The sequence below is a fragment of the Phyllostomus hastatus genome, unplaced genomic scaffold, assembly GCF_019186645.2.
Source record: "Phyllostomus hastatus isolate PE091 unplaced genomic scaffold, TTU_PhHast_1.1 phas_scaffold_1674, whole genome shotgun sequence".
Classification (NCBI taxonomy): Eukaryota; Metazoa; Chordata; class Mammalia; order Chiroptera; family Phyllostomidae; genus Phyllostomus; species Phyllostomus hastatus.
The window spans coordinates 14,461,707-14,476,789 of NW_025334011.1; the positions used below are offsets into that span (position 1 = coordinate 14,461,707).

The 15,083-nt window shown below is 35.5% G+C and overlaps 1 protein-coding gene across 1 annotated transcript in view; it reads right to left on the reverse strand.

The window, feature by feature from the left end:
• The window catches only part of GPR158 (G protein-coupled receptor 158), a 358,403-nt gene that overhangs the window by 44,198 nt on the left and 299,122 nt on the right, over nucleotides 1-15,083 (reverse strand). The window contains exon 6 of the mRNA XM_045858176.1: nucleotides 7,067-7,176. Coding sequence (XP_045714132.1) covers nucleotides 7,067-7,176 — 110 coding nt within the window. The remainder of the gene's footprint in view (nucleotides 1-7,066; nucleotides 7,177-15,083) is intronic.

Here is a 15,083-nt window from a genome sequence, read left to right on the forward strand (position 1 = left end):
ATAGTTGTCCCACATTTTTCCCCTTGTTCAGCCCAACCCTGTCCCCCCTCAACAATCAACCCCCCTCCAAATTGTCTGTGTCCATTAGTCCTTTATTTGCGCTTCATTGCTTGGTCCTATCTCCTCCCCCCATTACCCCCTTCACCCCTCCCCTATTGTCACTGCCAGTTTGTTCTTTATTTCCAAGTCTCTGGTTCTATTTTGCTCATTTGTTTGTTTTGTTTATTAGAGTCCACTTATAGGTGATGTCATATGGTATTTGTCTTTCACTACTTGGCTTATTTCACTTAGCATAATGCTCTCCAGGTCTATCCATGCTGTCTCGAAGGGTAGGAGTTCCTTCTTTCTTTCTGCTGGGTAGTATTCCATAATGTAAAAGTGACACAGTTTTTTGATCCACTCATTTACTAATGGGCACTTAGGTTGTTTTCAGCACTTGGCTACTGTAAGTAATGCTGCTATGAACATTGGGGTGCAGAGGTTCTTTTGAATTGGTGAAGCGTTGAACCACACTCATCAAGAAGAAAAGAAAGAAGACCCAAATAAATAAAATCGGAAACAAAACAGGTGAAATTACAACCAATACCACAGAAATACAAAAGATCATAAGAAATTACTATGAACAATAATATGCCAAAAAATTTAAAAACGTGGATAAAATGGATAAATTTCTAGAAATATATAATCCTCCAAAACTGAGTCAAGAAGAAGCAGAAAGTCTGAATAAATTGATATCAGCTAGTGAAGTTGAAGCAGTAATCAAAAAACTCCCAGCACACAAAAGCCTTGGGCTAGATGGTTTCATAGAAGAATTTTAAAAAACATTTAGAGAATAGTGAACCCAGATTCTTTTCAAACCATTCCAAAAAATCCAAGAAGAAGGAAGACCTCCAAACTCTTTTTATGAGGCCAGTATTATCCTAATTCCAAAACCAGACAAAGATACAAGTAAGAAAGAAAACTACAGACTGATATCGCTGATGAACATAGATGTAAAAATCCTCAACAAAATATTGGAAAATTGGTTTCAGCAATACATTAAAAAGATCATACACCATAATCAAGTGGGATTCATCCCAGGGATGCAAGGATGGTACAATATATGCAAGTCAATAAATGTAATACTTCACATAACAAAAGGAAAGACAAAAGTCACATGATCACATCAATAGATGAAGAAGCATCTGGTAAAGTACAGCACCCATTTATGATTAAAAATGCATAGCAAAGTAGAAATAGAGGGAGCATTCCTCAACATAATAAAGGCTACATATGAGAAACCTACAGTCCACATCATACTCAATGGACAAAAACTAAAAGTTTCCCTGCTAAGATCAGGCATAAGACAAGGGTGTCCATTTTCACCACTTCTATTTGACATAGTATTGGAATTTCTAGCCACAGTGATCAGACAAGAAAGCATCCAAATTGGAAAGGAGGAAGTAAAACTGTCCCTATTTGCAGATGATATGATGGTGTACATAGAAAGCCCTATAGATGCCACCAAAAAATGACTTGACCTAATAAATTAATTTGGCAAAATAGCAGGATATGAAGTCAACATTCAGAAGTCAACGGCATTTTTGTATACTAACAATGAAATATCAAAAGCAGAAATTAGGAAAAATCCCATTTACTATAGCAACATGAATAATAAAATACTTAGAAACAAACTTAACCAAAGTGGTATATGAAGCTTTTCTGAGCCTAGTGATATTACCTTCCTAAGTTTCTTAAAACCAACTGACAACCAACCAGTCAACCAATCACCCACCCAAACAACTCACCCACCCACCAATCAATCAAGCAACTGACTTAACTTAGGAAGTATTCTCTGAACCCATATATTCATTCAAGTGCTACATGCTCTTTTAGATCTGTCTTACATCTTTCATATACTAAGTCTAACATATCTCTGGTTACTGAATGAAATTCCCTTTCGTAAATGAAATGTCTTCATTTTTGCCTACTTCAGCTCCATTTTTCCTTATGATCCATACTGAGCTGCTAAAACATGTACCATCCTTTCTATTTCCAAAGAGGAATAAATAGTTTAAGATTCAAATAAATTCTTTTACATAAATGGCCTGCCAATGAAGTGGGGCAGTGGGACTGGTCTACCCAGGGTAAGGTAACAAAGTGGCCCATTTATTTGTAAAAAATTTAAGGCAATAATAAATACAATTAAAAGTTGGTTCTCTATTATCCCTCTCCTCACTCTTGGTTATAGTCATTTTGTTCATTTCAATGTCTCTGGTTGTATTTTGCTTGCTTATTTGTTTTGTTGATTAGGTTCCACTTATAGGTGAGGTCATAGGGGATACTAGAAGGGCCATCAAGGAACGTGTATAAAGGACACATGAACAAAGTCAAAGGGGGTATCTTTGAGGGTGGGAAGTAGGAATGCGTGGGGGGGGGGTTGTGATGGGATAAAAATGGAGACAACTGTATTTGAACAACAATAAAAAAGGAAAAAAATAGTTGGTTCTTTTTTTATCACATGTGATGATGACTCTAAATGTCAGTAATAAAATACTCCTCCCTGAAGGGGAGGACAACTCTCACCCCTCCCCCAACTTATCATAGTCTTACATTGCACTGTTAATAAACAAAGACTCTTTTGCAATTTTCCTGTGGATTGGTATTGGTATTTCTGTTGGCTGTATGACTGTCAAAAGTGGGAGATTTGATAAAAGTGAATAAAATCTTTAAGATCTCATGTCTAATATTATTATTTGTGTGACAGGATAATGTCCTGTTTTTTTAAAATATTTGCTTCAAGTTTTCAGAGCTAGTAGAATTCCATAAACACTATAATCAGTCAGTGAGAGACCAGGAGGTAATGAAAACATATTCAATAATTTTACTAAGCCTTCAGTGAAATGGCTGAAATAAAAATGCAAGTCTTTCTTGCCTATTCTATTCTCAAGGGACTTTAACAGTTATTTTATACATCAGTGTTGATAATTCCCTTAAAATTTTCTGCCTAGAAAGGTAGGACTTACTTAAAAAAAATCATGATCCCTGGCTGGGTGGCTCAATTGGTTGGAGTGTTGTCCCATACACCAAAATGTCACAGGTCAATTCCTGGTCAGGGCATGTGCAAGAGGGTAACCAATCAGTGTTTCTTTCTCACACAGATGTTTCTCTTTCTCTCTCTCTGTCTCCACTCCCATTCCTCTTTAATAAGCAATGAAAAAAATATCCTCAGGTGAGGATTAAGAAAAATCTTGAAATAAAAAATCAAGTTCCTATTGCAAATGAGTCTATGGAATTCAAGGGACATTATCACTTAGTCCAGGCTACCTGATCCATCAATCTACCTTGGCTCAGGTCCTCTAAAGCCTGGTTCTTTAGCTTTCCTTTTAATTCTGTGACTTCCCTATATTCTTCCAGTGAATTTCCTTTTTGCTTAATTTAGCCATAGTTAGAACTTGTGGTTTGCAATCAAAAACCCTTACTTAAAATATTTACATATATCTCAATCATGCTTAATCTTTAGAACAACTTTAGAGGTGAGGTGAAAAAAGCAGATTCTCATATTTTAAAGTTATTTATACTTAGTTGTATAAATAGTTAATAGCAGAATTGGAATACAAATTCAGATTTGTTAGGATTTATGTCTTCCTATCGTGTTACTACAAAATCTTAAGACTTGAATTCTTCAGGGCCACATGTTGTTTGACTCTAACAGATGCCCCAACCAAAAACATTCCTTGCAGTTCCATTCAGTATAACCATCCACCCACTCATTCACTTAACAGATACCCAGATACAACTGACCCTTGAATAACACAAATTTGTACAGCATGGGTCCAGTTACAGGAGAAATTTTTTTCAATAAATACTGTAAATGTACTTGCATTTTCTCTTCCTTATGATTTAAAAATGTTTTCTTTTCTTTTGCTTGTTTTACTATAAGAATACAGTATATAATATATAATATACAAAATATATAAAAATTAATTGACAGTTTATGCTCTTGGTATGGCTACTGGTCAACAGCAGGCTATCAGTAAAGTTTTGTGGAGTCCAAAGGTATACATGAAATTTCAACTTCAAGTGGTATCAGTGCCCCTAACTCCAGCAATGTGCAAGGGTCAACTACTGTATTTTTCAGACTATAAGATGCACCTTTCCCCTCAAATTTGGGAGGAATAATGGTTGGGAATAATGGTTGTTAATGCTGCTCTTGAATTCTGTTTACATTTATATTGGTGAAATATTATGTTATTTATGCTATTAAATATTTTACCACATTTTTTGCTCCAAAATTTTTTGCCTATTTTCCTCCTCTGAAACCTAGGTGTGTCTTATGGTCTGAAAAATGCAGTGTATATATAATAGGTGCAAGGTGCAGCAACAAGAATAGGGAGTACAAGCCCTGGCTGGCGTAGCTCAGTGGATTGAGCGCGGGCTAGGAACCAAAGTGTCCCAGGTTCGATTCCCAGCCAGGGTACATTCCTGGGTTGCGGGCCATAACCCCCAGCAACCGCACATTGATGTTTCTCTCTCTCTCTCTATGTCCCTCCCTCCCCTCCCTAAAAATAAAAAAATAAAATCTTAAAAAAAAAAAAAAGAATAGGGAGTACAAAGCTGGGTTAGCCTGTCACTTCCATCAGGTTGCTCACATCCCTTTGCAAAGCTGACTGTTCAGTTAATAGACTTTATATTGGAATCGGTTAAATTTAAGCAGTATGGAAAAGAACAGAATATAATATAAAGCCATATGGTTCAGACAAGATAAGAATAATTCAGCTCATTAAATTAGAAACAGTTTCTACTCAATTTAAGCCTTCAACAGGGTAATTCTTCACTGCAATGACTTCTAGAAACACATAGAGAAAAAATAGTTTTATTTCCAGTCTTTAAAATAAACAAAGTATGATGAAATAATCTAGTGTACTAAATGTCAATCCTTGGCTTACCTCCCTGGAGATTTCTCTTGATATCTGCACACCAGCTAATATATTCTTTAAATCAACTTTTATTTCTTGCTTTAAAATATTTTAAAGGAAACATATTGCTACTTTCAGTGAAAAACTGATAACCTATACATAGAAAGTAACTATGAAAATAAATACAGTGAGCCAAAGTTAGTAAGTTTTATCTAGACAGCATTGCATTGGAAAGCTCTGAGCCTGACTTGATTTGCTCCTTTTTGCCAACGAAGAATAACAACTGCTCAGCAAGTGTTAAAGACCTACTTAGTCCATGCTAATTTTTCTCCTGGAAGTGATCAGAAGGATAGAAAGAGACCCTGAATGGAAGTAGTTTTCTCATTACATGATTCGGTGATACCTAATACTATATTTTCATCCCACCATAAATAGCCTCTTGCAAACCACAGTGTTCCAGATATGTACTTTAGGACATATAGTGAAGTAGGAGAATGTAAATGTATTATATGTGGACAGAAGCGATAAAAGCAGCTTCTAAGTCTGCATCTACCATTTGTATTCATTCACTTATCAACTAATATGCATTAAGTACCTACCATGTGTCAGTCATTGTGCTTAGACTTGGTAAGACCCTCACTTCAAAAAGAAAGTAAACTAGGTGAGAATGAAGAAGATAATTGAATAAGCAAACTTAATAGATACTAAGTGCTAGACTCACAGGGAGAGAAGTCATTTTCAAGTCTCAATAGGCCACCCATTCATTCAGAATTTCCAGAAGTCTTATGTCCATTTTAAGCTGTCAATGGTTTATTTCCTTCAGTGAGTGACCATCAGTTAAAAAATACTGAATAGCTATCATATAAGGAATGGAAATCAGTAGGTACTTGAAGGATAGAAGGGCACAAGAGTAAAGTGTGCTGTCATGTGGAAATAGTAAAGTGGGCACCAGGAAGAACATTAAAGATTGCTCTAATGTTTTCCTATTCTAAGAATTAGTGGCCTATGATTTCTTAGAGTTAGATGCTAAACAGATTTAAACTGGACATCATGAAATCCAGTGTAACATTCTTTGTACAATTTGATATATTGAGAGTTAAGGATATTTACATTTTCCCAAAAAGATAATCTGAGGCCTCCCCAGTAAATAGGTACTTACCCACTCTCCCAAAAAGAAAACAAAATGGAGATTATGTAGTAGACAGTACAACGACCACATTTTAAGAAATGTGCAAAGGGGATACATTTAAAGATAAATATACCACATATTATGGTGACTAAAATAAATTGTTGAATGAGCCCTATTAAAATAATTATATTGAGAAAAAATTATGGAAAGATTAGCATGGAAACATGAATGGCTTTTAAGTGGTTGTCAACCACATTTAAAGCTAATCAGCATAAAGGGTTCCCTCTATAGAATGACAATTTTATCCTACAGGAGAAACATACTTCCTCTCCTAAGTTCTTCGGCACCACCACATTAAGAAAACTTGGGAAGAGGAGGCAAGGGAAAGCCCTGGAATAATTTCCAGCCACCCCTAGTCTAGTCTTTGTTGCCTCTTTCTTCCTAATATTGATCATATACATTTGAAGAAGTAGGAGACTTTGAAGCAAAGTATAAGGTAATTTACAGCATTCTCCAATGTGCAAAGTTGATAATTACTGAAGTACATAAGAGGAAGGCTAGAAACACTACTTTTCTCCAATTTCACCCACAGAATATCAGCAGGATTACCCTGGGACACAGAACTTGGAAATGGTAGGACAGCAGTTTTAGTCAAATAAGCATGTGACTGAATTCTACTATACACACACGATTCTTTGGTAGCTCTGGGCCTGGATAATTATTTCAGCTACATTGTCTTTGTATTTATTTCTGTTCTTAGATAGTCAATACTATTTTGCATTCATTCTGAACTTATTTTATTCAGAATTAAACTTTCCAAGACCAATGGCACATTTTATTAAACCATATTATTCAAATTCAGTTGTATTAAACACCTTCCCATTGAATCCTAAAGAACTGCCTTGAAAATAAAAATATAGATCATCATGCTATTTAAATTCTTAAAATTAAACCATTAATTGGCTGGCCCAGCTTGTTATGATATGCTAAGCCGCCCTGATCCTCCCATGAGAATGAAAACTGGTAAAATATAATATACCTGTGGAGCTTGAGAGTGACAGTTCCATAAACAGTAGCAAAACCAAGGAGGCGGACCCATCTTAGGAGAATACAGCGAAATGTGTTTGGCTCAAAGTACAAAATAACGACCTGTGGGATGAGAAGAAAAAGAACGAAATTTTTAGGATCAACTGAAGACCCATAGACTAAAATCAATATTTCATGACCCGATGTTTAATATACATAAATTCTCACATAAGCACACATCCATTAGATTAAAACTTTAAAATATTACTTTGATCATTCATTGCCCAAATTGGAGAACTATAGTGTCTCCCTACTGCTTCCAAATCAATTCTAAATTCTTTAATTTTGACTTTCAGGAGTTTCTATCAAGTGTCTCTAAGTCATTGGTATGTCCCAACTTAGTTCTTTTTACTTCCCAAGATGGGCCAGCGAGGCTAGCTTCCATTGTATTCCACCTGGAACTTCCCTTGTTCCCGTCTCCACATTTCTACAATACCTATCCCCTGTCTAAATCAGCCCTGGGAGGATTATCCTGAGCTGCACACTCCCCCCCCTCAGTCTACCATTCCATATTTATTACTTCACTTAGTACTTGGTTCAATTACTTCGCTAACTTGTTGCTTCTTACTCCCGAGTTTTCATTCAACAAACATTAATTATGCATTTACTTTGAGCCAGGCACTATACCAGATGTTGTGGATACAAAGGCCAATAAGAAAAGAAAGAGAGACATATAAACAAGAAACTACAATAAAGTAGTACACTTGCTGCTCTGTCTGGTGTGGCTCTGTTGGTTGGAGGGCCGTCTTGTGAACTGAAAAGTTGCAGGTTTGAATCCCAATCAGGGTGCATGCCTGGGTTGCGGTTTCAGTCCCAGTCAGGATGCCCGCAACAGGCAACTGAAGATATATAGATGTTTGTCTCGCTCTCTGTCTCTCTGTCTCTCTCCCCCTACCCCCTCTCTAGAATCAATAAGCATGACATCCTGGGTTGACAATAAAAATAGGAGCACAGGTGCTGGGATAAACACTTGCACAGGTTCAGTGGGACACAAGGGAACAAATGGCCATTTCTAGGGGGATGGTCATAAGGCATATACAGGGTGGGGCAAAAGTAGGTTTACAGTTTTTCACATGAAAAATAATACAGGAATTAATAAATAATAATACAAGAATAAACTCTGTTTCATGTACTTACAACCGTAAACCTACATTTGCCCCGCCTTGTTTTCCCAAGGTGCTGTCTATATACTGCCTTTCAGATGCTGCTGTGTGGTCTGAAGCAAGCCCTCATCAAATAGGAATTGGTTTGGCCCTGCCTAAGGAGTGTTACACAGCGCCAGAGAACTAATGCTGTGGCGAATGCAGACGTGTACCTTTCTGCTTGAAGCAGCTGGCTGAACTGATTCTGCTGAATGTAAGGACATCATAACAGAAAAATATAACCACTCTGAAAACCCAGAGTGTTGTTTTGGTTATGCATCCCAAAGATTTGAATATTGGGAAACATAAGGGGTAACTGGGGGACAGGGCCTGGGGGCTGATAATTTCTTGCTGGTATCTTAGAAATGAAGCCCCAGTCTCCAGCAGTACCAAGAATGGTATCACCTAAAACTCTATGCTAGTATTTCTCAAATATTTCTACTATATAAAGATATGGAGCTAAGTATTGTCTATATCATTTGGATTACATTCTCAAGCAGTGGGGAAAATACTGGACAAAAGTGTCAAGGAGAAAGGAAAGAAATGTTAAAATAAATATGGACAGCAGATAATGTTGCTTTGTCTATATATAGTATTTGTAAAGATTTGACTTTAGAATTTAATCTACTAGAAAATTATTTGGAAATAATCCCAAAATTGTTATGAAAATCTTTCTTTTATTTATTATTTTGATGAAACAAGTTAAAGTTCTGCAAATCTGTATTGTTTTAACTCATGTATTTTTGGCAGTGTTCCTTTTCACAAGAATCTAATAGTAATTATGAGTTCTGCAAAGTAAGTTGTGTTGTTTACTAAGAAACCTGTGTGGAAGGAAGAAGAGAAAACAGGGAAAAATAATGGAGAAAATTTGATAGATTTTTAAGGGATTGAGGTAGTATATGTGTTTCTTCTCATGGCAGAGAGAAAATGACAAATTGGAAACCAGAGAGGGAGGGACCGAAAGTCAAGAACTAGATTAGAGATTATTCTAGCACAGTGGATTCCTTGAGGCTGCAAAATCCTGTGACTTATTGTGAAATTTTCTATTGCATACCAAGTAGTGAATAGGGGAAGGGGAAAAACTGTAATATAGAAGTTGGCATAATTATTTTTTATTTTGAAATAAAGAATTGCTCTTGAACTATTTGAGAACTACTGATACAGCTTCAAACTTTTATTTCATAGATGAAGAATTCTAGGACTTGTTACTGTAAATGAAAGACTGATTTGGTCAAAATGAAATAACTTTTTTAGCATCCATAGATAAGATATAAATTTAAAAAGTAATAGAAAATAAAATTCCAGTGAACTTAATACAACATATTATTAGAAACAGTTCAGCAAGTAGTAAAGTTGAAATTCTCATTTTGCAGTGTGGTGGTGAATACAGGTTCTGAATCCAGTCTTCCTGGGTTCTAATCCCAGCTCTCCTCTGTATTAGCTGCATGACTTTGACAAGTTATTTAACAGTGCCTTGCTATGACTCAGTTTTACCACTTGTAAAATGAAACACAACAATACTTCCACATGGAACTGCTCTGGTTTAAATATGATAAACACAATGTCTGGTACAGCAAGTATTCAATAAGTATTGGCTAATATTATCAGGAGAGTTGATTTATGTATGCTTTGTTCTAAAAGTTTTATTCTCATTGCAGTATAATTACTTATCACCTGAATAAATTCTTTTCTAATCATTACAGCCACTTCTTTTGAATTCCTATAATCACTTTTTGACTGTATACTTTTTCTACTTTGCCTTATATTGTAGTTATCTGTATGTGTGTCTCCTTGAATCAAATGTAACATCAGAGAAGGCATACTTCTCCATACAATCTGTGTGCTTTACACACAGAAAATTTATATAATATATAAATTATATAACTTATATAATTTATATAATTTTTTGCTCAATGATTTATTTTAGCTAATTTAATAAAAAATGTTACCTTCAAAATAAACTATTTGAAAAGTCCAATTAGGGTTCATTAATTATGATGATTCTAATTTATACATTCACTATTAATTTACTCTGTGTGAGGCAGTAGGGGATTTAGAGACCATACAGATAACTAAGATGTGGTTTTGTCCTCAAGTTAAAATTTAGAAGAGTAGATATTACATGTAAATGATACAAAAAATTATGTGATCATACTTATACAGCACTACTGCTACATACTAGATTAGGCATTTTTGCCTTATTTATTCATTTAGTCCACACAGTACCTTATGAGGTAGGGACTCTTACAGAAAAAAAAATGAGGCATGGAGAATTTAAGTGATGTGCTCAGGCTCACACAGCCAGGAAGTGTCAGAGCAAGGATTGGAATGTAGGCAGTTTGGCTCCAGAGTTCATGCTCATTAAGAACTATACCTTCATTCTTCTCCAAATAGTTCTACCAGGTGGGGGAGATGACAAAAGCTATCATACTGTGAATCTTGTAATATTGAGGATCCAGAGAAAAGGAAATTACTCGGTGGGAAAAAAGTGAATTTATTCTGGGAGGGTGGATATTTGGGCAAGAACATGAAGGAGAAATAGGTTTAAATATGTAACAAAGAGGAAAGGGGAGGAGAGCCCAAGACAAAGGCCTGGTTGTGGGAAAAGCTTTAGAATGTGGAGTATGCAGTTACACTCAGGAGGACGTGAAAGGGAGTACTGAAAATCAAGCTTCAAAACAGACATGGGGTCAGTTCTTCTTAAGCTTTTAATAACATGATGAGGAATTCAGATCCTATTTCATCAGCTGACATTCCACTAAACTTCTTTGAGTTGATATCAGAACATTCAAGAGAGTTAATCTGGCAGTAATATGTGAGAGGATTGGTTGGCTGTGAAAGGGGAAAATATTGAAGGTGCAAAGACTAGTTTGGAAAAATAAAAACCATTCCAAAATAAAACTGTAGGAAATAGGTAAAGAAGAACATAAATAACATTGTGAAATTGGGAATTCAGTTATTCATGGGAATAGAAGAAAGAAGATGCAGAATCAGGAAAATTGGGCAGCTGATTATTTGTTGAGGCAAAAGAGAATAGAGTGTCAAAGACAGACAATGTGAAGAATTTAACCCTGGGTAACCGGGAAGGTGATTATGTTTTAAAAAGACGCATAAGACTGCAGAAAATCATGTTACCTCTGCTTAGTAACCTCCCCACCCCCAGCTCATCCTTCATGTCCCAGCTCAGGATTGGCCTCCATGACTCTTCCCATCAACCCCTAGACTGAGCCAGGGTTCCATCTAATTTGTACGTTATTTGCTTGTATTGAATTCTGAGCTTTCCTTCATCACACTCATCAGGTCTATTTTGATAGAATTATTTCTGTAATTCATTTGTTGAATGTTTCTTACTAGCTAATTTGTAAGTTACATGAGGACAAAGGTTGTAACTACCTTGTTTGTGATTGTGTTTGCTCCCTAATACTGTGCCTAGCAGAAGTAGGTAACCAATAATTGCAAGTGGAAAGAATGAAGTAAAAAAAAAAGGAAGTGAGTGTGGGAAGGAGAGAGGAAGTGAGAAAGGATAGAAGACAGTAAGTTCATTTTTTAAAATACTGAGTGTAAGTTCTCTATAGGACTTCCCATCCAGATCTAGCTTATAGTAATATACTCTGTAAAGGGAATAAAAAACAAGACTAGGAAGTTTCAGTGTCATTCAAATCTCAATATTTAACTTTTTCTTGTTAAATATAACTTACATACATGTATAGTTGAACAAATTATTGTAAAATAAATAAATACCCCTTCCCCAAACCTAAGTTAATAACACATTTCATAATAGACCTTGGTAGGAGAAGAAATAGAGAAAAACTAAGCCACTGACCTGAAAAATTTATGAATTATGGTGATAGTACTAGTAGCTGTCATTTTTATGTACCAATAAACTACTTATACAGGGTGGTACAAAAGTAGGTTTACAGTTATTCATATAAAAAACAATGCAATAATTAATAATTACTAATAAAAGAATAAACTCATGTTATGCATACTCACAACTGTAAATTTAATTTTGCCCTATCCTGTATTTAAAGTCCAAATACTTTAATAACCCCATTCTAAATATTAAGAGACTAATGTGGTTAATTAATGTGCCCATGGTTATCAAAATAGTAAAATGTTAAATCATAACTCATAAAACATTCTTTTTCCTGAAAGAACTAAGGTATATTTTCAAAGTACATATTTCAAGGGAAAACTTTCCCCATTTTCTTTCTAATATTAGAGGCAAATGGCAGATCTAAAGATATTTTATTTAATGTGTAAGAAGCAGGATATAAGTGTAACACTTACGTCATTAAGTAACCTAAGGACCTAAAGTACATATAATTGCTGGATGAACAAGCACAGGTTATAAATTATAGGTAGGTTCAGGGGGGCAATGGAAGAAAAAGAGACTCATTCAGGGTCAACAGGAGAAAGTGTGTCACACCAAAGCCACCAGTTTTCTTTCTTTAACAATTTGTGAAATTACTATAATTTGCCCAGACATTTGTTTTCCCTTTCTCCTGAGAGGAAGGCTCCAGTGTGAAAGTCTGAGGTGGATATACCTCTATGTGTTTTAAGGATTTGGTTTTTCAACTCTGAAAGTTTTTCAGATGCTAACAAAATACAATCAGCTGATCTTAGTGGTGGCATAATCTGGGCATTGTGTATTTAAAAAACATTGCTATTTTGGAGGTGGCCTTCCAAGCCTTTGCCTCATTGCAAACAAATCTGCACATATTATCCATTCATCTCATCATATGTAATTTTTTTAGCTAATTTTGAAGTCAGCTTGATTGCCTCTACTCTTTGGATACTGGACACAGCTAATGGTGAAGAAAAGAGACCACCACAGAGAAAAAAAATTAGACTTTTCAAATATGTACAAAATAGAACACTTTAAAATAGAATAACTTTCTTTTGCAAATATAGACCAGGTTCCAGCAATAGAAAATTAACCTCTTCTGTGACTGCTCATTGTACAAGGTTCAGTGATTTTAGAAGAGGAATGCTTAGAAGGTAAAACTGATCAGAAACTAGCACAACCCAATGCTGTTTCCAACTCTGGGGTTGTAAGAGGTTTGAGGCTCTTGTTTTTGGCTGGACATTTTAAGGATCCTAGCAACAGTTTTCTGATAGTCTTGGATGCAGCAGTTCTACCTTCCTAACTGACTTGCCAAGTGTTATTTGCTTCAGTTCAGGAAACTTGGTTGTGAGTTAAACCACTGTTAAGGGGAATGAGGTGTTACATGCTTTGGGGTTTCTGTCAGTAAGTATGTGTGAACAATTTTTTTTTATAAAAAAATATTTACTGGGTAATTGGAGCACAGAGACAGATGCCAGTGATGAGACTTTGTCAATGAAATTGTCTTTGATAAGGTTTTGAAGAACTTATGGGTGTTTAAGGACCTTCTCTACCACATCTGCAATGCCCTTCTCAAGTAAAAGTTTCACTAATCAAACATTCTCCAAGCCACTCATTGCTCTCAAGTTTACTGTGTTCCCAACAATCCTTACTGAACACGTGGAAAATGAAGTGGATATCTTATCTCGGAGGACAGCCCACAAAGGTAGCACCTGGAGTATCTAATATTAAACCTAGTAACTAATCTATTCAGATTTACTATCTTTCAAGCAAGAGGCTGGAAATAAATAACATAGGCAGAACTATGTATACAAAAGTAGTTTTATACAGGATTTGCTTTAAAAATATGTAGACTCAATGTCTTTGGATATACTCTAAAATTATTATTTCCATATTTGACAAGAGATATAATTCCAGGTACAGGAAATATTTAGGATGGAAATGCATGCCTTATAAATGTTTAACTAATTACCTAAAGTTAGATTCAAACTACAACAAAATAAAAAATACCTAATACAACTGTACATTTATGTGATTACCACACACAGAAGGGGCTATGACAATGATTATGTCTTTACAAAACCATGGTATAGAACTTATTACTTTGCATTTGGCTCCTATTATTACAAAACAACAAATAAGGGATAAATTAATAAACTAAAATTATAGAATATATACCAAAGTTTTTAAAATGTTTATTTTAGTAATATGTTTTTGGTTATTGTGACAGCAGATCATACATGCCTGACATAGCCCATCTAAAATTCCCATTGCAATACCCTAAAAATATAAAAAAATTTAATAGGGTCACAGCTCTGAAAACTAAAGGCAAAGATAACAAGACCCCATATTCTGAGTGGTGAGCTACTCACTGCTTGTTAGATGATATCAAATAAATAAACACCTTTTAAATAAAACACAACATGCCCCATTCTCTGAACCAAAATAAGACTTGAAATCCCAAAGATAACAGGGAGAGATTTTATTTCTTTTTAAAACTTCTTTATTATTGTTCAAGTACAGTTGTCTCCATTTTTCCCCCCCACCCCAGCCATCTCCACTTCCCACCCTTGATTCCATCCCCTTTGGTTTTGTCCATGTGTCCTTTATAGATGTTCTTGAAAATCCTCCCTTCTCATTATCCTCTCCCACTTCCCCTCTGGTTACTGTCATTTTGTTCTTAATTTTAATTTTCATTCATACTTCTCATCAGGTTCTAACTCTACAACCGATAGGATTTTACTAATCAAAACAAACAAATTTTAAAATCATTGGCCATGTCCTAATGTGCAGAAACTGTGCACCTGCCAGTCCTGGGGCTTTCTGGTCCATGACTGCCCTCCCACCAGCTCCACTCTTCTCTTTCCACTCAGTTTAGAGCTCTGGGGAATGTAGCACTCAAAATGTGATACTCATTGCCTAAAGGAAAGCATGGCCAGTTGGAGAGAAGAGAGCTGAGAGAACGGTGCTAGAAAGGACAG